Here is a 25,638-nt window from a genome sequence, read left to right on the forward strand (position 1 = left end):
CAGAAAACGCAGGCAACTACATCTCCCATCGCTTCCGGGGAGGTGGGGCAGGAGGGGCTCGCGCAAGCCGTGATGGGCATCGTAGTTCCCGCGCCTCGCCTCGGCCGTGCTGCGGGATGAGGCCCCCGGGGAGCCAAAAACTACTAACATGGCGGCAGGGGAGGCTGCGGGGAGGCGGTACGGCAGCTGCGGGAGGCCATACTGCGCTCGCGTCGGGGCGGCGGAGTACACGCGGAATCGCCGGAGCGAGTGCTGAGTCGGTGCCGCCGCCGGCTTCCCCCTTACCCCGGACGCTGGGAGACGCTTCGGGGCCGCAGAGGCTTGTGGGGCAGCCACAAAATGGAGGCGAACGGGAGCGGCAGCGGGAGCAGCAGCGACTCGGCTCCCGACTGCTGGGATCAGGCGGACATCGAGCCGGGCAGCGGTGCCGGCCCGGGGTCCGCCCCGCCGGCCGCGGAGGCCGAGGCCCAGCAGGAGCTGCTCGGGGCGGCCTTCAGCCGGCAGCTGAACGTCAACGCCAAGCCCTTCGTGCCCAACGTCCACGCCGCCGAGTTCGTGCCGTCCTTCCTGAGGGGGGGCCCGGCGCCCGGCCTGCCGCCACCCTCGCCCCCGCCCGGCCTGCCGCCGCCCCACGGTAACCGCCGCGGCGGGACGGGGCTGCGCCGGCGGGTGGGCGCCGAGGGCGGAGGGATGGGGGCCATGTTGGAAGGGCGCGGGGCCGCGCCGCCGAGGGGCCCGGGGCGAGGGCTGTCGGGCCCCCGCCGGGGAGGCGGGGAAGGGCCACGCGGGGCCGGAGCGCGGCGCGGAGGGCCTCCGGCGGGCGGGCGGGCGAGGGAGCCGGGCCGGGCCGGGAGGCGGCCGGCAGCCCAGGGACCGGGTGGGTCAGGCCGGCGGGGGGCGGGCGGGGCGCCTGGGCGGCAGCGCTGGAGGGGAGGCGCGGAGGGCGACGCTGGGCCGGGGCGGGGGGGGCCGAGAGGCGACCCGGCCCGGGGGTGGGAGGGCGACCCGGCCCGGGGGTCGGGGCCCTGGCGCCCAGCGGCAGGGGGGTCCCGTCGGCCGGGGCCGAGGGGGAGCCCTGCGCAGGAGAGGGGCTTGGGGGAAGGGGCGTAAGGCAGCCGAGCCCGGGCGGAGGAGCCACGGGGCGTTGTGGAGGAGCCGGCTGCGGCGTCTGATGCAGCCCCGAGGGCGCGGGGAGGGCCTCGGGAGGGGGTCTGCGGGCCGCTGCGGTGCCGGGGACCCTGCGGGGCGTGCTGCCGGAGGCCGAGCCGGCGTGCCCGGGCCCTGCGGGAGCCGGTGTGCCCGGGCCGTGCCCCGACCCTGCGGGAGCCGAGCGCCTCGTCCCGGCGCCGTTGCTGGCGAAGGGTCGCCCGCACCCAGGGAAAACCGCGTCGCCCTCTTCTTCCTAAAGCGCTGGAGAAGTTGTCAAAGATGTTGGTGGTAATAAATTTAGTGTTGCTGGGGGGAACAGCGCTGCTCCAGCCACCAGTGCTTCAGATGTATCTTAAATGTCTTTATGAAGGTTGTATGCAGTAGTTATTTTTTTTCTAATGTGATGCTGATAAATGATGAGTAGGGAAGGGAGGTTTGTCCAGCTGGCCTCAGTCAATGGAATAACTTGAAATTTACCCTGCTTTTAATTTCAAAGGATCTTTGTGTACGCAACCGATGTTTATACTAGATTTGATTTGCATATGGGAAATTAAAGGAGAGCTACTTTTTAATTTCCAGCTCCAAACTTAAAGTCCTTCCAAACATCAGCCATGCTAGTTAACTTTGTGGTAGTATTTTAATGTCACTCGCTGCAGCTAAGGAGTTTGAGACCTGGTTGAGTATGGTAGTTTAACACCTTCCTATTTTTTTTCTATAATTTTCTGTATCCATATTGGTACAATATGAAACAAGCTAATATTTCAGATGTTGATTCTAGGAATTTAATTTCACTAAAGCAAGTACCTGTTACGTTATGTTTGTCACAATTTCCTGTTGATTGTGGCTTGTTATTTACTGGGTTCTGATTTAATATATTAATTAGTCTTGCTCTCCCTAGTATCTAAAGTTAGCAGATGTTAACAGCTAAAATCTGTAACTTTCATAGACGAAGCTTTAAAATTTTCATAACAGACTATTGACACATTTTTTGTGTTAGAGCAAATGTTAGACTATGTATTCTCTACAGCTATTCAGCACTCTTCGTTTTTATGAGAAATTGTAGCTCATGTGCTATGCGGGCAGGCAATATGTAAGTGCATTAAAGTATACTTCCAAGAAGCCATGGGCAGACTCTTCGATTCCATTTAGAATAAATGTATATGTTAAGGGTGACAGGTGTGAAGGTAGAGTAGGTAGCTTGCGGCTGTGCTGAACACGTGATGTGCCTTTGAATAATCTTCAGAATTCATTCTAGTATGTTTTTCAGCTGTTGCAACCCGAATCTCAGTCTTTTTTTAACTATGTAATCAATACTGTGACTGAAAACTTTTTTGAGATTTTGAATGTTATTCTAATAACTTTGTTTTTTCTCCCTGGCTACTTTTGTAAGGTTTCTTCTAAGGCTTCCTATATTTAATTTTTTTTTGGTAGGATTAAACTACATTTCCTCACCTGCTCGTTACATTTATTTCTCCATGCTCTCCTTTTCTCCACTCTTTTGCTACTTCTGAGGTCTATGATGAGCTTTGCCTCTTCCAGAGACTAGAGATGACTTCACTGAAAGCTTCCTGGTCATCTGGAGTGATCAGGATAGCTTTTTCCATCTTAGTTGCAGAATACATTTCCTACACAGTGCTATAATCTACCTGGTTTGAATTCACCTTGCTTCTATATCTTCCTTAAGGTTTAGAATTTTGAGTTTCTGTAATTAACTTGGATGTCCCTGAGATTAAGCAGACAAAAATCTGCAGTTAAAAAAACAAACAAAACCCCCAATTTCTTTCTTTAGTGGAATACAATACTTGTTACGTACTTTTCCAGGTCTGATGTGTACTGGGTTACAGAAAGTAATTGACAGTCTTGTCCTTGCAGATGTTCGCGTAAGGTGACAACTACTTTCCTGGCTTGAAGAACTAGGTGGAGCTTGTTCTGGAAATAAGTCAGAACAACATGTGACTAGACAATGGTGCTGAATAGGTTACTTTTCAGCAACCCAGTTTGCTTTTGCTCCCATAGGGAATTAGGTGTTCCACGGCACTCATTCTTCATTACATTGTGGGGGAAAAAATACTTCTGTTTATCATCTGTATTGAGGTCTGCACAAATACTGGTTTGTACTGGGAAGAAACTAAATTAATCTTGATTCTTAGGAAGAATGTAAAAAGCTGGGTGTCAGTTTGAGGACTTAAGTGGCCTAAACTTAACTTCTAGTAACACTTTTCTTCTTGGAACTTTTTCTTGGTGAGGTTTTGTTCGAGTCATAATTCCTTAGTAATTCAAAGGATGTTGTAGGTCAAGGTAAATGTGTAGTAGCAGCATGGCATGTAGAAAAATTGCATAAACTGATCTCCATTGTGTGGTTGTAGTGTGTAATAGTGTTTCCTTTTATGCACACTAACTTCATGTTTTTAGTAATTTGTATAAAATTCTTGTGACTAACGTTTAGAGCACTGTAATAGTGCTCACAGAAGCCATTTAGGAACAAGATGTTAACTTTCTAAAATTGGGAACCTCCTGAGGCCTGCATTCCAAGTAATTTACTTTAAAACTTTTTTTATGTGTGCTTTCTTTTGATTGCAAATTGTATGTTAGGGAGGATATCTGACTGATGTTTACCACTAATACAATTTTTGCTTGCAGATAGTTTCAGAATTAGTTTGGAATTAAATTATCGTTTGATTATATGCAAAAAGCATATGTTATTTAAATTTTTGAACCTAAGGAACAGATTAAAACCAATATGTTCCAAATGTTCTAGCTGCGAGGACTTGCTTTTATCAAATTGTGTCCAAGTCAAACTCGTTTGTGTAAAATCTCTCTTTGTTGGAGTCTATTGGAAATGTGAAATTTCCAATAGACTTCTCAATTTTCTGTCTGCAACAGATACCGCAGTACCATAGTTCCTTCCAGTGAGCGTGTCAAGCATGTCATGAACAAGTTGTGCTTCTAGGGAAACTTGCTGTTGATAGCAGTTGCTGGACTAGCAAACTCAACTCGATTAAGGCAAGGTGTGATAGTCAATAAAATGACAGTAGATTGTGTTAGGGTCTCTAAACATTCTTAATCACAAGTGCACCTTGCGGCGTCACTGCTCTGTAGCATCTATGACTTACTTTTGTACTATGCTTTATTAATTTTGTAAGTGTATATAAGATGTAATTGCATTTGGGTGATTTGTTTGTTTCGATATCAAGGCATGGTTTAGAGGTGTAAGGGAATAGTTAAACTGCCCCCCCCCCCCCCGATTAATAAGATTTCTATTATCTCAGTTTTGCTTGGTGCTCTGGTAGGAGAGAGGTAAAAAATTCCTGAAAGTGCAGCATCAACCTGCATTCTTGTGGTTCAATTTTTGTCATAGTTCTTGAATAGTCACAGGATTCTTGGTAAAACTGATCACAGCTTCCTTTTATGGGCTTTACTATATTTTTTGTTAGTTTTTCTTCTTTTTAGAACTATTTTTTAAGTATTTACTGTTGACTTTGCTTGGAGCGGGAGACTGAACTAGGTAACTTCCTGGGGTCCCTTCCAACCTGAATTGTTCAATGGTTTGAAGCATGCAGTGGCTGTGGTAAGAAAAAAATGTCATTAGTACAAAAGTAACAAGAACAAAAAGCATGTGACACACAGCAGCTAGTGTAAGGAAAGACAGCATTTATCCTTTTGGTGGTATTAGTGCTACTGCTTCATTTAGCAGCTCTCTTGACCACCTCAAGTACGTTTCTGAACATATTTGTTAATGACGTACAGTTTAGACAACTTGCACCTACAGTCTTGAGCCAAACAAGCATCTGGCTTAAGATTCAGTGCCCTTTAGATTGTTTCACTCCCTAAATATCCTCACTCACCTGCAGTAGTGACTTTTGAAATAGTTACGTTCAAGCAGCTGGACATCCTCAGCCTTCAAATGCTGTAAATGAATGTATATAGCATCTATCCGGTTTTCCCTGCCCTCGTTTTTCTTGACCTTGTAGCTGGCTGGGACACCCATATATTACTGACCCTGCCAATCAGAAACAAAAGAAGGAGTTTCAGTATCTTTTGCTTCAGTTCTGAAGCATATAATTTCCAGAGTAATATGATGAGTTATCTGTATCATTGTGTTCCCCAAAACTGGTCGTCTCTTGTTTTACACCATTCTCTGTAGACTGTATTTTAAGACTCTTCAACAATTAAGTCCTCAAGAGACTTCGCTTTGCATATGAACTTGCTAAGAAAGTCTTGTTTGTCTAAAACTAGTAGTCCACAGTTCAAGAAGCTATCATGTTAAAGGATTACATGGTTTACTCATATCAACATTTGAATAGCTGTATGCTGATGATTTCCTCGCAAGTAGAGTGTTGGTAATGCTACTGTTAATACTTGAACTGCTTGCATGACAGCAAATCAGTGTCGTATTGTGAATGCCAGTATATGGTATAAATTCTTATTATCAAAACAATCTTGATTTGAGTCATCACTTGAGTATCTAGAGCTGTGTTCTGTATCAGCTTCTCTAGACAGGTGAGCTGCACAACCTCTTTTTAAACAGTCAGCGCAGAGAAAGGCTGTATGTCTTGGCACTGACTTGCCAGATGATCCGATATAGTGTACCTGTGTGATGCAGTCAAGGTGCCAATGTATTACACAGATGTCCTTTGCGTACATCTGAACCGTCCCCAGGAAGGTAGCCAGGATTGTGTTGCTCCTGTTAGAGTAATTCGTCACGCTTGTGGCCTTCGCGTGACTCCAATAACAGGCAGACCACTGGGAGCCAGCTGTGGACTAGATGAACTGTCCCGGAGTCTACGTGCAGTTTGCTGACCATGTGTTTAGCACCCTGGTTTGGACTACTGATTTAACATATTTGAAAGCATGATGTTATCTTAAAACTTGATTGCTCTATCAAAATGAACACAAAAAAAATTTGGGATAATTCTTGGATTCTATTAGCAATCTGGTTTTACAATTCAGTTTTAAGAATTTTGGGATTTCTCTCCTGGTTTGTGATGAGATACACGCAAGCAAGAGAAGCAGCAGATTGTATGAAGCTAAGATAGAAAGATGGTTTTATTTTGTTGGGGTTTTTTTTATTATGAAGGAATAAAGCAGTCAAAATTTAATCAGTGAAACTTATGACTGTTTTGAAGAGGTCTATATGAAAATGACACGGAATTTCAGTACAAAAGTTCGTTTAGGACAGGTGATGCAATATTAAAAATGTGTTCTCCAGAACAGTCTGAGAATTTATGTGTAAATTTTACGCCTTTATGTGTAAATGTTAAGGTCCTGAGCTTAACCTACTAAAAATCCATGGGGTGCTTAGGTTTGTTTTTGTTTTGGGTTGGTTTTTTGGTTTTGTTTGTTTGTTTGTTTTAATTCCTATTCCTACTGGGTTATGAAAGATCTTTGTTAGAGTGGAATCCTTAACTGTTCTAATATAAAGCTTGATTTCTTGACTATCTGTCTCAAAAATCAAGTTATCAACTGAGCACAAATACTTAGCCTTAAGGAAGAGGGTTTTTCATTATATTCCCTGAAAATCCCCATAAGCTTTCTTAGACTGAGTTGTGAAGAAGAATGTCTGCTTTAGATAAGATAAACTTAAGGTGTGTCCTCAGTGGGGAAGGAAGAAGGTGGGTCCTTTACTAAGTTAACATGTGGTAAAATCCTATGAATATAAAGCAAGTGCTAATTTTTTGGTGGGTTTTACAAAGTCATGTTAAAACTATTAAAGCTGCTCTTACAGTGATGCATTTTAAAAACTGGGCATACATCTGTGTGTCCACTGGTGAAGCTAGGGCATAGGCTATGAAGCAGGGCAGAGACAAGAAGAAAATCATTTTGGGTTTAAGTTAACTTTCAAAACAACAGCCTTAATTACTGTGAACTCCTGAAAATCTTTTCTTTCTGTATATTTTAAAATATTGAATGTGAAATACTTTGTTTAGCTCTAGCATTATTTGTGCTTAAAGTAATTTTTTGTGGGTTTTTTTGTTAACTAAGAATCTCCTGGGTTTTTTATCGTGTTTCTCATGCTCTGTGTGTTTGACTTGGACCTTTATTTTTTACTCTGGTGTAATTCCCTTAATGCTTTTGTTTCAAAAAAGAAGGGAGGGGCCCCCAAACAACTGTTATATAATTCATTAAAACTGTTGAGACTATATGGCTATTGTGTAAATATGTACTGAACTCGGGTATTCAAGTCACACATACGAAAAGGTGATGGGAATCCTAGGGTGGGTGTTGTGCATTTCTTCAGCCTTCCAGGAATTCCTGTGAAGGAGCTTGATGCCTGTATTGGAGGAGCAACAACAAACTCGCTATACAGACCATCTAAGTTTTGTAGATAAGACACTTCTTTCCAACTGAATTTACCTTTTTTTTACTCTCTCCCTATGTTCTGTTGTGCAAACAGTTTCATTAACCCCATAGTCTACCTCAGTTGCCAGGTGCCAGTACTGTCAGCTGTGAGTGCTGCCATCCACAGCAACAAATGGCGGCCTCTCATCGGTTCTGTGATGGCACTTGCGTTGTGGCTCAGGTAGCTGCTGCTGAGGAGTTACCAGTTAACCACTGAACAGTATCTGCTCACGTGGAGACATCGCTCAGCTTATTCTGTGCATCTGGTAAATACTGCAGTTTACGTAAAGATGGAAGTTGTCATTACTGCTTAGCACTTCAGTTTGACTTTAATACTGTATTTTAACTGCAGTTCTTCTAATATTGATCCCAGTTGACCAGCTATACCTGTTCTATATATGAAAATGTTGTTTCATTCTAATACAAATTTAATTCTAAAGCAATTTTCTATTGTTTCTGTACAAGCATTCTAAACTGTTAATGCTGTGAAGTTCCTGGCTTATACTGTTCTAAAACAATATTTTCAGAGGTTGAGTGGTAACTTTTAATTCGTTCTATCTGTGCTGCTTTGGTTATTGTACAACAAAAATGCATGGAAGTACAAAACTTGATGTCATACGCAACAAACTGATCAGCTGTAGCAGAATGCTGTGTGAATGAAATACGCAGAGTGGATTCTTGCAGTATTTCTTCAGGGCATTAGCTGTATTTTAAAGAGACCAATCATCATGTTTTAAATGTTGTGCAATTTTGGACTCTTTATTGGGAGCATGCGTACTCCTCCAGTGAATTTTATATTAAAAAAGAAAAATAATTTTTACCTTGTTCAGAAAAGACTCTGAATTGCATAACGTTCTTGTCTGATGGTCTACCAGTAGATAAATGCAGCATGTGTATCCATTTTTGCCTTTGGCATTGACAACAAAGATATTCCAAAAAATGTCCTAGGGCTCTGATGTTCAAGAGGACTAAAGATAAACCGCTCACCTTGTGTAACACAGTGAATGAGGTTGCAACAACAGTTCTTCTGGCATCCTGGCCTGTATCAAGAACAGCGTGGCCAGCAGGACCAGGGAGGTGATAGTGCCCCTGTACTCGGCACTGGTGAGGCCGCACCTCGAATCCTGTGTTCAGTTTTGGGCCCCTCACTCCAAGAAGGACATTGAGGTGCTGGAGCGTGTCCAGAGAAGGGCAACGAAGCTGGTGAAGGGTCTGGAGCACAAGCCTTATGAGGAGCGGCTGAGGGAGCTGGGGTTGTTTAGTCTGGAGAAGAGGAGGCTGAGGGGAGACCTTATTGCTCTCTACAGCTGCCTGAAAGGGGGTTGCAGCGAGGTGGGGGTCGGTCTCTTCTCCCAAGTAACAAGCGATAGGATGAGAGGAAACGGCCTCAAGCTGCGCCAGGGGAAGGTTAGGTTGGATATTAGGAAAAACTTCTTCACTGAGAGGGTGGTCAAGCATTGGAACAGGCTGCCCAGGGAGGTGGTTGAGTCTCCATCCCTGGAGGTATTTAAAGGACGGATAGACGTGGTGCTTGAAGTCATGGTATAGTGATGGACTTGGCAGTGCTAGGTTAACGGTTGGACTCGATGGTCTTAAGGGTCTTTTCCAACCTTAATGATTCTGTGATTCTTGACTGATGGTTTGAGGAGAGAGGGAGTATGGAGGATGCTATGTAAAATCTAATTGTTGTTTATCGTGTGTAAATCCAAGAATTTGAGGCATTACTTAAAGATTTGGCATCATTTAAGACATGTTCTGACTTTAAAACCAGATTTCATACAAACTACATTTTTAATCCCTCTCATATGACAAGATTTCTATCTGAATGATTTTCACAGATGAGGATCTAGAATTTTCAAGCTGAACTGGAAATAAGTTACAGATTTTTCTGTTTACTTTGCTGTCGGTGATGTTTTTACAATAACGGTAAACTATGTTAACCATAAATGTTAGTTACGTTCCTGACTTCCAGAAAACACAAAATGAAAAACTTTGCATATCTACTTCAATGTTTTGGAGAGATCAGGATAAGTTAAAGGACCACTTAGAACCTTTCTCAGTTTCTCTCATCTTAAAGGTATTTTGTTACAGTGACTGTCTTTATCTCATGGGCAAAATAAGCAAGGTTACTTCAGTTCACTGGATTTGTCCAAACATTTTGCCACAGGGACAGTGCAGAGTTTGGACTTCTTCTCGTGTCCTAGACCACTATTGAGTCCTAGGTAGTAAGCCTATCTCAACTAGATTCAGAATTGTCATCATCCAAAGATTCCCTAGGAATTTCAGAACCGAAACTTCAAGGTGAATGTGTTTCCTTGAATTATTGAGATTGCCTTTTTGTCCTCTCTGCCATGGCACTAGTAGTGCTCTTCCACCCAGCCGATACGTTGCTTGAGAGTGCTGATCCACTCAAAAGCTGGTAGGTTTTTTGCTAGTTCAGTTTTCGGTCAGACCAGCTCCCTTTGTGGAGCTTCAATAACTACACGTGCACTAGGGCTGACACAACAGAAGAGATGATGAAGAGCAAAATGCACCCTTCTTTTCAGGTGATTGTCTTAAAGGCATACTTCAGGCAAGCTGTTCAGTTCCACACAGAGCAAATGATAAATCTGACCCTTTAAAGTCAGACTTTTCTCATGTAGATTTGTTTGCAGTGTACCAGTGCCTCAAATAACCTGACATAACCTCAAATTGTTTATCAGAAGTAAACAATTACTGAGGGGGTGTTTATTTTTATCACTTAATTTCAAAAAGAACAGGCTTTAAGATTCTTTATTTTTTACTTGGTTTCTTTACAATGACCTTTTTTAGAGAGCGGTTTATATTCCTTTTCTGCTTTGAAGGAACAGTGTATGTTTCATGTAACTCACTGTCCCCTTTCAAAGCATGTCTGCCACTTGTGTACCAAAGTGACCAGAATTTAGTAAGTGGCTGTGGTCATAACTGAATATCTGTTGCCCCTTGATTGTGTGGCATTAGTACTGTTTAGGATCCATACACAAACTGTCTTATTGATTCTCTTGTGTGCTAGACTTGTACAAAATTTAACAGATGGACCTTTTTAGGTTAAAAATTTCCTATCTCCTCTCTGTTATTTGTGAAGAAACTTTTTTCTTGTCTGTATGCCTGCTGTATTACAGACCAGAAAGTAAAAACTGAGTTTATTGTGAATGCTGTTGATTGACAATATATTTCCAAAAAATTAAACTAGTCTTCAACCACTTGTAGAGCTTCTGTTTCAAGGCAAATGCATAAATACTGTCATTTAATATGTTTTTCATTATGGACAAACTTCAGGAGTGAAAAGCTTGTTGACGTGATCTTGTAATGAAAATATTTTTGCATCCCAACCATAGCGTGTGTGAAATAACCAACAATCTTCTCATGTGTTACAAAACGGAGGCTTTAGGTTCATAACTAGATTCTGCGCCACCTGCTTACCACACTCATAAATGGGCTGATTTGAGTCTTTTCCAGCTCTCAAATGGGAGTAACATATCATTTCTTACAAGGAATCTCAAGGTATTCTCTTCTTATGCTTGTACTTACTGTATTAAATCATTCTCTTAAAGTTTTTCCTCCTGTGGTTTTGAGGCACTGGAGCGCAGATCATACGTGAAATAACCGAGGAGTGCAGGGAACCTGGCTCAGAGCAGTTTCCTCCCCTGTGCTGCTGTGCCCCCTCCGCTGCTGCTGGTCACTGTGGTGCGCTGTGACCCACATTCGCCCTGCCTGCCAGCTTTGTCCTCTGGCCCTCTTCCAGCTTTTGCAGCGCTGCTCCAGTTTAGAGAAGTCTGCAGCAAATACGCAAACGGCATGGAAGCCAAGAGGCTTAGAATCAGGTCCTTCTCTGTATGTTTTTGTTCTTTTGAGGGGATTTGTTTCATCTTCAGGTCCTGTCACGTGTATAGAGCAAGTTATGCTAGAAGATCTCTGTTTTTATAATGGGATCGAAGGAGAGCTGCAGTACAGCTAAATAGAGGGTATGAATTTGGTATGTGGCTGAAAAAATAAGATAATGAACTTGTTTCAAAGAATTCTGAAGTTGAATTCATACCAAGAGAAAACTAAATAGGTTAAGGTTTTAGGGATAATTATAGAAGCCCCCTTGATCATGTGGAATAATGTCCCGAAACATCAAGTGGTGTAATTGTTAATTGGAACGTATCAATCTTAGTAGGCTTAATAATTAGCTATACCTCAGTATATAGTTTAGTGGCATGGTTTAGTGCCTGAGAAGGTTGAATGATCTATCAAAAAACCATACTTCTGGCTTTGATATGCACATGACTGGTGAGATTGCCCTCCCAGTAACGTGACTGTATTATGGTGGACTGGCAAACTTACCAGGCGTGTGAATGAGTTTATCATCTCTTGACCCTAATAACTACAGAAGATCTTAAGAATTTATTCTTAATAGCTTGTTTCAATTTTCTACTCAATGCTTATGTGAAACTGAGGCATGATAGCATTGTAGGTATGCCTGTAAGCTGAAGCTGGCAGAACCTTTCCGTGCAGTTGTGGCACCACATGCGCATTGTTTCTTTGGATACAGTGGAACTGGTTTGACATTTTTAAACACCAGTTAGATACTAACACTTAAAATAGCCAGCATGCCCAAAAAGGATGGGCAGGTAAAATACTATGTACAGAAAAATTACTTCCTTTTACAACTTGCTTTAAGTATATCTTTCCATTGGGGGGGGGGGGGGGGGTGTGGAAATTGAACTGGTTTTAGAACTGGTGTATTATTTTCACAACTTTTAGGCAGTGTTCTTTAGAAGTATTTGTGCTTGGAGGTTATATTTAGTACTGGTTGGGGGGGGTGGCTTTTTTAAATATGCTGCTTGTAATAGAGTTGAGAGATGGTCTTTTATGCCTAAGTGTGGAAATTGGTTACATCAGTGTATTTTAAAAGGTGAACTTTTTTCTGTGCAGGTGCACCTGTCGAGACTTCTCTAGAGGAGCAGACGGCCTCTTGTGAAGGTAATTGTTTTTGTGTTCTGATGGTACTCAACGCAGCTCCATTAAACATGATTTTTAAAAAATTATTGCAAAGAATCTCCTTTTTAAAAATCTCTGTGAACCTTTTCCAATCTGCATTCTCTTTATCCTCATACTACTATTGTAAGGCAGTGTGGTTATCTGTGGTTATTTACAATTTTATAGTCAGTCGAGCAAGGCACATAAAGACCAAGTGGTTTATTGAAGGTCATAAAGCTTGCATGAAGCAGAATTTTTTAAATTGAATCTGTATCTTAAATAGCATTGGCAAATGCCCAAACATCTGAACTATCCTTTTATTAATTTAGTCACCCCGTTTGTTCTTGATGCTATCATGGTAAATATATGTCCTTAATGATTCCTTTTTTCCTTTTTTTTTTTCCACCCTAGGTTCAAATGCTGCTGTTAATATGGAAATTTCAGAATCTGTTGGTAAGATGAGAATTGCTCCATTTCACTATGGTAGTACTATAAAATGCTACGATAGTGCTTTTGCTGAATCATTGCAAACAAAATTGAAGGATACTTTATTGAGCCTTTGCATTTTTGGTCCTTATTAATTTTCATTGTGTCTTTATACCTAGATTAAGAAAGAGGTAATCAAACACTAATATGCATTGACAGGTGCAATTGGATTACTTGGACACTGAAAAAGCATTAGTGCTTTATTAAAAATAATTCCATATTACAGAATTGTCCCATTAATATGTGTGAAATGGTGATTACCAAAAAAAAAAAAGTTAAAGTGATCAGTAATATGAGCAACGAGAACATGGAAATTGTATTTTTCTCCTTGTATTTGTATGGCTTTTGAGAGAACTTAAACCATTATCCCTCTCTTTTTCTTTCTAAACATATGGTAGTGTGTGTTTGTCTGTGGATTCAGACCGGCATGATGATCTGAGTGGATCTTCAGATTTGTTTTTTCCTTGTAAAATTGTTGCACTGATAAATCAGAAGTCTGTTAATCCCTGTGAATCATAGTTTTCTGATGTCAGCACACAAGCTAGTTTGAAAGCTCACGGTAATAATCGTTTCAGAAACAAGCAGCAGTTGCCCATTTTTATATAGGAAGACATTAATAGACTGGATAGCTGAAGTCTTTTGATTGCATCTTTGGGGCAGGGGCTTTTCTCCATAGTCATTGGTTTGAATTTCATTACCTATTTGAATATATCTAACTGGTTAATTTTTAGTGGAAAATGGAGAGACAGAAATGTCCCCGGAAGAGTCATGGGACCACAAAGAAGAAAGAAGTGAAGCAGAGCTAGGAGGTGGTCCCACAGGGGATGCAGGGCCTTCTGAAGAAAGCGCTCAGGAAATGATGGAAGAGGAGGAGGAAATACCAAAACCGAAATCTGTTGTAGCACCACCAGGTGCTCCTAAAAAAGAGCACGTAAATGTAGTATTCATTGGGCACGTAGGTAAGTTGTAAGTGAATTTGAAGTAATTGGATCTTTGTGTTGTGTATCATCTAGAACTCAGAGGACTAGAAATTAATCCTGCTCTTTGTAGGGATGTATGTATTCACCCTGTCTTGAGGTTAATAGGAGCATTCATTCTAATGAAGCTGCTCTGGAATTAAAAAACTTAAAGAAGGTCTTTCAGGGGTAGAGTGCCAAGGCTAGAGTGCCTGTGTTCTCTTAGACACAACAGTGTCTGTGTTCATGATTTCTCATGCTCTATTGAGTGCTTAAGTGACATACCTGTGTTTATGATCCAAAGGACAAAATCAGAAAGCAGTGCTCCTTTTCTGCTTGTTTTAAATATTTTTCAGAGGGTTCTTATTAATTGCTATTAAATTAAAAAATTATTATTCAAAATATTAACAGTTGTAGAGCTATAAACAATAAATGAACATAATTCAGGGTTAAAAGAACAATTTATAGCAAAATGTCCTGGTTGAATTGTTTCAACAAGCTTCAGAAAAATCTTAAGTGGTGTCAAAAGTACAGAAGAATTATTGAATCACGAGTTTTACAGTACATTCTCTATTTTCATTTGTATAGTCTCTTATCACCTTATCACACAAAGTAAAGAGGCAGTGGGCAGAGGTACATCCCAATATTGAAGAGCAGCCTACAGAAGTTAGGGACAAGGGAGAAAGGAAGCAGGGAAAGGGCTTTTGCAAGAGCTTCCCACACTCTTAACCCACGCTTTTGCTGGATCACTGCTGCTTGAGGCTTTTTTTGTTATGGATAATGCCAAGTTTATATGTTTGAAAAGAGAATTTTCAAAATTCAGTGTAATTGAATTGACAATGAATTATTGTGGAAACAAGGGGAAGCTGAGAGATGCTTCAAAAAACTTAGATTACAATTAAAAAATATATCTTTGTAAATGAATTAGATTACCTTGTTCATAACTGTTTTCTTCTTTTTCTAGGACTTTCTTTTAAATTGTGAATGACTTAATTATTTTCTTCTTTTTAGATGCTGGCAAGTCAACTATTGGAGGACAAATAATGTAAGGAAAATCTTAAATAAAATTTAGATTTGCTGTTCTTTTTTGTGAATTGAAAATACATTAAATAAAATGAGTAATATTTTCTTTATGGCTTTAATTAGCATAGATTAATATTTTTATAATAAAATGTTACTCTCCCTGTCAATTTAGTTACTTACTGTCTTTGGAATTTCTTAATTCCAGCAGATCTAATCTTACTGCTAGAGGAGTTTCACTTACTTAATGGAAACAACTATGCAAAAGCATACATTATTAAATTAAAAAAACTGAATCCCGTTCTTGGAACAGGACTCTCTTTCTTCATCATTTAAAAGTGCTGTTTGAAATGGCTTTATTCCTTTTATTGAACTTTGTCCTTTTTGTGAAGATTAAAAAAAAAATTTGAATATCCTTATTCCCTGGTGCTAACATTGTCAGGCATAATTGGATTTCAAAATGTGAAATTATAATAGTTAATCTCTTAAGTCTATTTTGGAAACAGTATCTAGAGACTGCAGTATTTTTTATGAGACAAAAGTAAATAAGTGCAGCTAGATCTTACAGTTTGTAAAAAAAAAAAAAAAAAAAAAACAAACAAAACAAGAAATAGTAAGTAGTGCATGAAGAAATAAATGCTATCCTGCTGATGCAAAGTATTTCTATGATTTTAAAATAATATTCTCAGCAAAAGTGGGAGGTCTTTGTCTTGGCATTTTCATCTTGTTTTGTTTTGACCAAACTGGAATGTTGAAATTGTCATGCTACGTTTAACCTTGTAGTTCATACTAGAGCAAATTAGCATTTTATTATCTGATGTGTCTGAGTATTCTCCTTGTACAAGGAGATGCCTGTTCTTATCACTCCCACCTAAAGCTTTTTGTGGTCTTTCATTTTTGCAGACTATCCCTTTGTTGTAAGGGGGGAAAAATTGGGTGCTTGTATCAACTTCGTCATTAACCCTTTATTTGCTGTTGTTATTAATTTTCCTTATAAACTAAGTAGATTACTGTTATTAGAAGATCAGGTAGAAATATCTGAGGGAAAAACATGGAAGTTTTAATATAATAAAACTGTACACTATTTGCTTTTTTTCATAACTGAAAGATATCTCTTAAAATATCAGTTTCCTTGTTCTAACTAAAAAGAATGAAACCAAATATATTTTTCTTTACATTTCAGAAATGGGGGGAGAGGGTTGTGAAAAATTGTCCTATCACAATTTTTATTTAATTTTGAAATATTGAGTTAGTCTCAGAAACGGACTTAACAGATGTAGTTGCTTTTCAAAACTTGCCTCTGCAGAACCTTTTACAATTAGGCTTAAGAAAAAGACATTCCTCATATTTCTGCTAAAGTGGTACTGGTGTACTTTTACATATCAGATAATGGTGTGGCTTTTTGTGGAGAAAAAATTCCACTGCTGCTCGCATCAGGCTGTTCCAGTTTTTCAAAATAATCTGTAGGGATTGTATAACTATTTAACTATTTTTCTCCTTATGTAAAATTGCCCTTTTCCCCCCCCCCCCCCCCCTTCTTAGGTATTTGACAGGAATGGTTGACAAAAGAACACTTGAAAAATATGAAAGAGAAGCTAAAGAAAAAAACAGAGAAACATGGTATGAATTTACTGAAGATAATTGCGTGCTTTTCTCTTTGCACTGTGGTGAAAATGGGAAACTGTTTTTACTCTCTGTCCCTGTAGCACTGGCTTCCTGCTGGAATGGGTTTCGGCGGGGGCGGGGGGGGAGGAATCTCTTGTTTTCCTCCAGTACTTCTTTAAGTAAAACTATACGAAACAGTGTGATTCACATTGAAACAGGTTTTGCTGCTCCAATGCTTTGGTAAACCTAGGTAGTAAAAAGGAATACAAGGCAGACACTTTTCTCAGGCAGCTCTTGGGGTCATTCTATCTGTATGTCTTTCACCTGTAAACAGCAGAGACATTTAAGGGACAGAGATTAAAGCTGTCAGTTTGGCAGACATGAGGAGAGAGCGAGTGAATAGTTTTGGCTGTCACCTTATATCTCATTTTTATACAAGTAAAGATAGGGTCCGCAGTTCTTAAGTTTCCTCCAGGCAAGACGATGCTGCTGTCGTGTGTGGATTTTTTGCAGGCCTTTTGTTTGTTTTGGGTTTTGTTGTCTTTTGATTGGTTTTGTGTGTGTGTATACAGCACATATAGCAGCCTGCTTTCTCCTTCAAACAACTCCTGGAAAATGGATTTTCCTTTTGGAAATTGTCCATTTTTGGCTGTGGTAGAGGAAAATAGGGGTTCAAAGGGCTCTGGAAAAGAAGCAGCTGAAGACTTCCTTAGGTGGCGCAGCAATGGAGCCCTCAAGGGGTGGGCATTGACCTGAACTCATTGTATTATGTGTGAGAGAGGGGGATAGAAAGGGTGACATGTGTTCTTTTTATCAAGCAAGCATCATCCCCCTGTTGAGAGTTGACCAGAGTAATAAATATTTCAAGGCCTTCCTGAAAATCCCTGGACAGCTTGAAAAACACATTTCCTCTTCCCCCTCCTCTTTTAGAGAGTGAGTTGCAGAAAGTCTCTTTGAATGCTATATTTTTATTCTTTAAATTATGTCAGATATACAACAGAAAGTATGATGTACCTCTGTGTCATTATCAGGGATCTTGTTAGCTTGCTTTCTATGTTGAGAGTCTTGAAATTTGAGCGGTTTTACTTTGTGATTCAGAAAACACTGTACTGTAGTGCAGCGTTGATATCTCAGTCAGAAATGCATCTTTCCCTAAAAAACCCTATGTGCAAAAAGGACTTCCCATCGAGCTACCACGCGTAAAGTCCTGCTTGCCTCTTGTTAGCTGAGTAAAACCTGACCTTTGGCTTGGCCGAGCTTTTCCAGAAACACAAGCCATGGTGAAGACACATAGGAGCACACATACTGGTACAAACCAAAAGCCATCTGGCACGCTATCTAGACCTTGATCAGTGACAAATAGCTACTGCCTGGGAAAGACTGATTATATATCCGTAATTACCAATGTTTGGTGCTTTTTCCAACTGAGGAACCTCTTGAGCTGCAAAGAACATCTTTGTGTTTAATAGTTGCTGACGCTCCCTCCTTGATCACTGGTCAGCTGAGTTAGCAGTGTCTCTTCAGACATAATCCAGGCAATAGAAAAGCCAAGCTAAAGATCTTTATAAGCTGCTGTTAATGGTGAAAAATATTGGTATGTTATGCCAGTTCAATTTAGTTATTACTACTTTTCTTCTCCTTAGTAAGAGTATTAATTTTTTTCCTCTCCTTTCTATTCACCAATTTTCACAAAACCTAAATCATCTTTTTTTTTTTTTTTTGAAGTTTCAGTTTATCTGTCTAATTTATATCTAATGTGTTTGTCAGTGGCTGATGGGATAAAAGATAATTAGGCAGGGACAACAGCTGATATGATCAAAATATCAAAGATCAGGTGAATAAAGGTGGTGTCTATTTCGTAGCCAACTAATGTTTAATATGTGCAAATAAATGAAAACTAATAATAATAGTTCTCATAATACGAATATGTGCAAATCAGAACTAATTTTTTTGTTAATTATGCTGAGAAAGAGGAATTATTTTGTATTTGATCCAGAGGTGTTTTTCAAACTGAGGCAAAGCTTAAAGTATTTGAGGTCAGATCATACCTGAAGAACTTAGTAATTGAAAATTGGTTTTTAGAGTTGCATCCTTCTAGGTGTGTGAGGGAGAGCTAGCACTGGGCACTACAGCTCACTATATATATACAAAACATTCAATAAAAAGTCACTTGGTCTTGGAAATGCTTAAGTTCAGTAATGCTGAGGTGGTTCAAATAGTTGAGCAGAAAAAAAAGACATTTTATGATGAACAAATCATCATACCTAAATTTAGTAAAAATTAAAACAAAAATAAAATATTTGGATTGTTTCTTTTTTTTAGGTACCTTTCATGGGCTTTAGACACAAACCAAGAAGAACGAGACAAAGGTAAAACAGTAGAAGTGGGTCGTGCCTATTTTGAAACTGAAAAGAAACACTTCACTATTCTAGATGCTCCTGGACATAAGAGCTTTGTTCCAAATATGATTGGTGGGGCTTCTCAAGCTGATCTTGCTGTGCTGGTAAGGACAAATCAGATTCTTTTACTTTGGGTATATGGTGGAATTAAGCTTTTGATTTTTATTTTTTGTTTGCTTGTTTACTCTTTTGGTTAGTTACAGTGAGCAACATTTTAAAATCTTAAGTCTACCAAGTTGAGTGGTTTTTGGAGTAACTTAACAGCCTCATAAAATTGTCCCTAGGTGTCATGTGATTTTTATGTATGTCGGTGCAGAAACTAATGGGTAATATTGAGGATATACCGGTGCGTTTTGAAAGCTTTTACCAGTTTTGACTACCCAAAGTTATTTTTGTATAAGGCAGTATTACCCATTGTGGATTGTTCTGTTGAAGGAATTGTAGAACTTTTATTAATATATGTGTTTTTAATTAGGTTATTTCTGCAAGAAAAGGAGAGTTTGAAACTGGATTTGAGAAAGGTGGGCAAACAAGAGAACACGCCATGTTGGCAAAAACAGCAGGTGTAAAACATTTAATAGTTCTTATTAATAAAATGGATGATCCAACTGTAAACTGGAGTAATGAAAGGTGAGTTTACTATTAAAAAAAAAGAATTAATCTTCATTAAAAGATACTGAAAGAAAATAATTCCTAAGTAATTTTTTTCATCCCATTTTTGCTGAAAGAATAATCCACCAGTCTACCAAAGACAGTGGTTATCAAAGCCGCAGGAAAAACAGAAGCATAGCGCCCAGGACAGTGCCTCTCAACTAAGCTTGAAGTTCTACACTACTTTAAAACATTCACTTTCAACTGTTTTCTGCTGTTTTTCAACTGCATTCTAACATAGTTCAATTGTTGACTTGGAAACTTTATACTGAACCTAAAAGGAAGCAAATCTGTTTTCTGTAGTTTAGCTTGCCAGATTCTTAATTGCTTGGCCACGTTTCTGCTAAATTCCTAGCTTATATTTGGTGAGAACAGCATTACTCTTCTCACCTTACGTGTCCACCCCGTATTATTTGGAGTTGTTCTTTTATGATAAGCTGAATTGAGTAAGCAAATAATATATTAAAGTGGCTTGTGATTACAGTCTGAGGAGGGAGGGAATCTCGCAATGGTACAGGCCAGGTAAAAATAACTAAAAGTCAGTATATAACACTTAAATAACTAACGAAAAGGATTAAGTTATTCTTTTCGGCCTTAATGCTCAAATGTTACTAAAGGGTTTTAATTTTCCTAAAGGTCACAACTTAGGTCTTTTTATGGCTTCTGTCACATCTTTTACCCCTTTAAGCTGGATGCTAAAAAGTGTAACTTAGTCCTTCCCTAGAGATACTTGTGTAATGATGGGATACGGTTTTCTCCTACAGTGTAATAAGAAGAGTTGTCAGAGAACTTGCTGTGCTGTTAAGAATTGTGAAAGTTTTTGTGGACAGCTGTGAGGGACTATGCAACCTCACAGCATCAGCCTAGTTTACTAAGAGAGTAAGGCATGCCCAGTTGTGCTGTCTTGGTCCTGCCCCAACCTTCTGACGTTATTGAATTCAGCTGAAATTGACTGAGGGGGAGAAGTGTAATAGAAATAAATAGCATTAAGTCTTAGGAAAATATGTAGGAGATTGGAGGTGACCAAGCCACTGCTAAGGTGAAAGCCTGCAGTATGGCCTCAGTAGCTGTCTGCTTGGTCTGTCCTGCTATCTTGGCCTGCATCTCTTGCTTAAAAGCAGATATAGCATATGCTGCTGCTTACCCAGCCCAGTAATTGAGGTATATGGAGAAACTTGCTGATGCTTTATGGAGCAGAGGAATGAGGGGGAATGGACAATACCAAGTTGTGCTGGAAGATTGGAGAGAAGATGCAAACAGGCCACTAAGCTGTATTAGGTTTGCTGGCTGCTCAGAGAATAACTGAACTGATGAAAATTAAATGTCTGTTTTTGTTATTTTTTTTTAAAGCACAGTACTATGTTATGCTGGAACAATTGAAACTTATCTTGATCTGCTTGTCATTTTAATAGATATGAGGAATGTAAAGAGAAACTGGTGCCATTTTTGAAGAAAGTTGGCTTCAATCCCAAAAAGGATATTCATTTCATGCCCTGCTCAGGACTGACTGGAGCAAACCTTAAAGAACAGTCAGAATTCTGCCCTTGGTATATGTATGTATCTTAAATTGAACAACTTGGATATTTGCTATATGGCAATAAAAGTAAATGCTACAGTGAAGCTAGGAAGAAGGATAGCGTGGTATATTGTAGCTGTGTTCTAAAGTGCTTGAGGAAATAAAATCAGGGCACCAAGAACATAGCCATGCAACGAGCCAAAGAAAAGCATTTGCTCACTGCAGAAGATTAAAGTTAGCAGACTTTGTAATAGTATTCGCAGTATTCTTTGGATTTGTGAGTTTGAGTGCCGTGCTAGCCCTTGAATTTTCCAGCGATGCTGCAGTTGACACGTTGCTAGAATGAGTAATTGTTTGATGTGAACAGTTTGCTTGAAGCTGTATCATAATTAGTGACAAGCCATGTCTCTTGATGGATGTTACGTTTTCCAGTATTGTTCATGGCAGTTAAAACATATTACTGAAAGTCATGTTTGGACCTAGCTTACAGTTTTGTATTTCCAAAACATTACAAATCTAGCAAGAATCTCAACGGAAAAAATAATTTGTGTAAAATATGCCTGTAACGTAACTTAAAAACTACATGCACTTTCTGGGTATTAACGTGTTGGCTAGGGTAAAGCAGACACTAATGATGGGATGTTATGATAGATTTAACTGTCGTGGAGGTCACTGTTCTTAATGATGACAGAATGAAAATAATTTCTTTTGTTGGACTGCATTTATCCATTCTGAGTAATTTTTAATTAGAAGGGTGCTCACGAAATTGAAACAAATGCCTTCTGTTCTTTTAGTGGATTACCATTTATTCCATACCTGGATAATTTGCCAAACTTCAACCGTTCAGTTGATGGACCAATCAGGCTGCCAATTGTGGATAAATATAAGGTACAAATTAAAATAATAGGATTGAAAGTATAAATGCACCATTCTCAGAAAGCAGTAAAAATGGACTATTTGCTGTATTTTTAGAGGGTATCTTTTTTTTTTCTTTGATATGTTTCCATTTCCAACTGTAGAATAGAGGCGGGGAGGGGAAGTGAATCATTTTGGTATTATATGAGACTCTTAAAATCTGTAATCTTTCATGAGAACAGTTTCCAAAACATTAGGTATAGCAGTGCTGAATAACTTCATGGGTTAAGTAATCATGCTTAGAGTTAAATCATAATTAGAGCAGACTCTTCAGAAAAATGTTTTCAATTTTTACGTAATAACTTCTTTTTGTGAAGGATATGGGCACTGTGGTCCTTGGGAAGCTGGAGTCGGGCTCTATTTGCAAAGGACAACAGCTTGTGATGATGCCAAACAAGGTATGGTAAGGTTTAAATATTAAAAATGTTACTACCCTAAAAAAGAGCTTGATTCTTAAAGGTATTCATTACTGTAAATCAGGAAGTTTTCTATTGCTCAGTTGAACACAACTAAGCTTTCATGTTTCACATGGGTGATGTTTCGGGGGGGTGTGGTGTGTGTGTATAGTTTACTTCCTTAGCATTCAGAACTCGGGTTGTCTCACCTTAGTAAACTCAATTGCTGGGCTACAAATCATCATAGTTTATTTGAACTGTGTCTTATTTTGCATTTGTACAGTTGGCCCACAAAACCTTGCTGCTGTGGGTTAATATTGCTCAAAACTTGCCTTCCTTTTTCCCTTTTTTCTTTTTTTCTTTTTTTCTTTTCCCTTCCCCAAAGGGAAATAGGAAGAAATTTAAAGGATGCAAACAGTACACAGTGTGTTCCAGTGAAAGACCTAAAGCTTGCTTTAGTTAAGGATAGGTGGTTTGTGCAGGGAGGTAGCTGTTCCATAATGTAAGACCACTATTTGGAATCATTGTGCTGCCCTGAAGAATGTAAAAATATAAACATGAAGGATGTGAGAGGCAGTGGATGAGAATAGTGTCCTCAACTAATGGTGGTGTTTGTTTCCATTGGGTTCTTACAAAAAGGGCTTGGAAATATTGTTCTTATCTATTCTTGTCATCTTGATTTAAGCTGACACACTTTTTCCAATTCTGTAGGCTCAGCTAGTTTCCTAGAAAATGTCTCAATACTTAAATGTACAGTAAGTCTACAGCTTATTGAAAATTGGTATTTCCTAATCAAAATATGTTAATTAGATTAGTAAACTTCCACGTCACCTTTCTCAAGAGCTGCTGAAAGTTGAAACTAAACTTAGACAGTTTGAGATTATGCTTTTCAGTTTCTAAGGTAATTTAACAGACAGTGGCTTTTATAAAACTGCTTGACACGCATCTGACACTCATGTTATTTTGGGGTTGATTAGGAGAAATTAATAAACTGTAAATGGCTTTAAATGGCTACAGAATTTGTATTCAGTAAATAGCCAGTGCTTTTGATGACACGCTTTTTTTTTTTTATTACTTCGGCAGCTAATGAGGATTGAACTAAAACTTCAGGAAGTCAGAACAATAGACCTCTTTCTGAAACTACTCCTTTTTTAACTTCTCTGCCTTTCCCATATTTATTTTCTGTTGGTATCTGGTATTGTGTGAAGGTACAAAAATCAGAAGAGAGGTTACAACATATAGGAACATTAGGAAATACATTTTGGTCTTTGCTTGGAGAGCATTCATTAATATACACTGGGTATTTTTATCATCATCTCCAGGAAATCTTGTAGAATTTGGAGATTTAGGGTTTCCTGGCTTGCGTTAATATTCAGACTGTTATATTGTGAATGTAACGAGTCTGTACAACAATGTGGCTTTTGCATTCTTCTTAGCTAATATGCATCCATTGTATCTCTCATCTCTTTGTAAGTTTTAAACTCATTTCACTTTGAGAAATAGTGGATATTTTTGAAATTTGTTTTCCATTGAATATCTACTATAGAATTGTATTAAAATATCTTTTATTAAATATGCTATTTTAAATATTAGTAACTCATTGAAATATTTTAAATGTTCTGAAGCTTGCAGAACCAAATATAATTAACTGTAATGGAATTATTTATTGAAATCTTGTTGTATTAAAATGATTTTGTACCAAACTACAATATTCACAATAGAAAACTGCATTTTTGCTTGCTTTAAGCACAACGTGGAAGTTCTTGGAATCCTTTCTGATGATGTAGAAACTGATTCAGTAGCCCCAGGTGAAAATCTAAAGATCAGACTGAAGGGAATTGAAGAGGAAGAGATCCTTCCAGGATTTATTCTCTGTGATCCCAACAACCTGTGTCATTCTGGACGCACGTTTGATGCCCAGGTAGAATAACTAGCATTTAATTGCTGTATAGATGGGTAAAAAGCATTAAAATATTTTGCTTGTGTTTCACCAAGTGTAAACTTCAGTAGTTTGAAGTTTCAGTTCAGATTTCTTATTCACTATCATATCCCTAAATAGACTATAACATCTATACCCAACACTGACATCGTTCATTTGAGTTTTTAAAATATCATTTGTTTTGAATGCAACTTCTCAACAAAGTTTTAGATACCTATAATTGTGAAAGCAAGATCTTGTCAGGCCAATTCTTCAATTTTGTACTTTCATATTATAAGCGACTAAGTTGCTTATAAGTTTTGTTTCTTTCACAAAAACTAGTAGTGTGTGTTTTGTTCAACTATACATTTTAATATAGTTCTGTATTTAGTTATTCTCTGGTCTTTTATAATTGAAATGAGGAAAAATGCACTTATTTTTTAATTGTTTTACAGATAGTGATAATTGAGCACAAATCCATTATCTGCCCAGGTTATAATGCTGTGCTGCACATCCACACCTGTATTGAAGAAGTCGAGATAACAGTAAGTGTCCTTTTAAGTTGTGATGTGAATATAGACAATCCACTTGTCCCTGGGGTGAGGAGTTCTGTCATGACATACATCTGTAGAGCAACTAATGCAACAAAGCTCCAGCCTTGAATGGAATCTTTGGTCAGTACCGTAACACAGCCAAAAGCGGCTGTAACTGTTAGCATAAGCCTTCTGAAAAGTGTGGCAAGTCGTGATTGAGTCTCTTATGCAGTAAATCTTAGAAGGTTTTTTTATTTATTTATTTCTAAGTATTTTCTTTCTTAGACCAGTTTTGTTCGTAAAGAAAAAATAACCCTTATTTTAGCACTCACAGCTATTTTTTTTTTCTTCTTATACAGGCCTTAATCTGCTTGGTAGACAAAAAAACAGGAGAAAAAAGTAAGACACGGCCCCGTTTTGTGAAACAAGATCAAGTATGCATTGCCCGTTTAAGGACAGCAGGAACTATCTGCCTTGAGACATTCAAAGATTTCCCTCAGATGGGTCGCTTTACCTTAAGAGATGAGGGTAAGACTGCTTGATCAACAGTTACTAACTGCTGCAAAAATACAGTTATTTGAAATAGGAGATCATGCATGGCAATGAGGTATTAAAATGCTGTTATCTAGTGGAAATCACTAACTGGGTAACAATGGAAAAGTAAATCTAAGCAAATTGTTATCATTGTGCAGAGTTCTTGCTAGTAACAAAAAGCGTGTTTTATTTAGAGGAATAACGAACAGAAATATGCACTGTGAAACAAAAGGTTGAAT

At 39.1% G+C, this 25,638-nt stretch overlaps 1 protein-coding gene across 2 annotated transcripts in view; it reads left to right on the forward strand.

Moving 5' to 3' along the window:
- Positions 1–159: 159 nt before the first annotated feature.
- GSPT1 (G1 to S phase transition 1) overlaps positions 160–25,638 on the forward strand; it is a 28,597-nt gene continuing 3,118 nt past the window's right edge. Inside the window, exons 1-14 of one of the 2 annotated variants that reach the window (XM_087730811.1) lie at positions 163–634; positions 12,427–12,474; positions 12,883–12,924; positions 13,689–13,916; positions 14,925–14,958; positions 16,476–16,553; positions 18,861–19,041; positions 19,413–19,567; positions 21,001–21,141; positions 21,899–21,992; positions 22,337–22,417; positions 24,162–24,335; positions 24,788–24,877; positions 25,225–25,393. In XM_087730811.1, coding sequence (XP_087586937.1) covers positions 340–634; positions 12,427–12,474; positions 12,883–12,924; positions 13,689–13,916; positions 14,925–14,958; positions 16,476–16,553; positions 18,861–19,041; positions 19,413–19,567; positions 21,001–21,141; positions 21,899–21,992; positions 22,337–22,417; positions 24,162–24,335; positions 24,788–24,877; positions 25,225–25,393 — 1,810 coding nt within the window. In that variant the 5' untranslated portion in view covers positions 163–339. Of the gene's footprint in view, positions 635–12,426; positions 12,475–12,882; positions 12,925–13,688; positions 13,917–14,924; positions 14,959–16,475; positions 16,554–18,860; positions 19,042–19,412; positions 19,568–21,000; positions 21,142–21,898; positions 21,993–22,336; positions 22,418–24,161; positions 24,336–24,787; positions 24,878–25,224; positions 25,394–25,638 lie in introns of both variants that reach the window. The other variant, XM_087730812.1, reaches the window with a different exon arrangement.

This window comes from Nipponia nippon, unplaced genomic scaffold, assembly GCF_047370975.1.
Source record: "Nipponia nippon isolate SJK-2023a ecotype South Korea unplaced genomic scaffold, ASM4737097v1 scaffold_5, whole genome shotgun sequence".
In the NCBI taxonomy this organism is placed as follows: Eukaryota; Metazoa; Chordata; class Aves; order Pelecaniformes; family Threskiornithidae; genus Nipponia; species Nipponia nippon.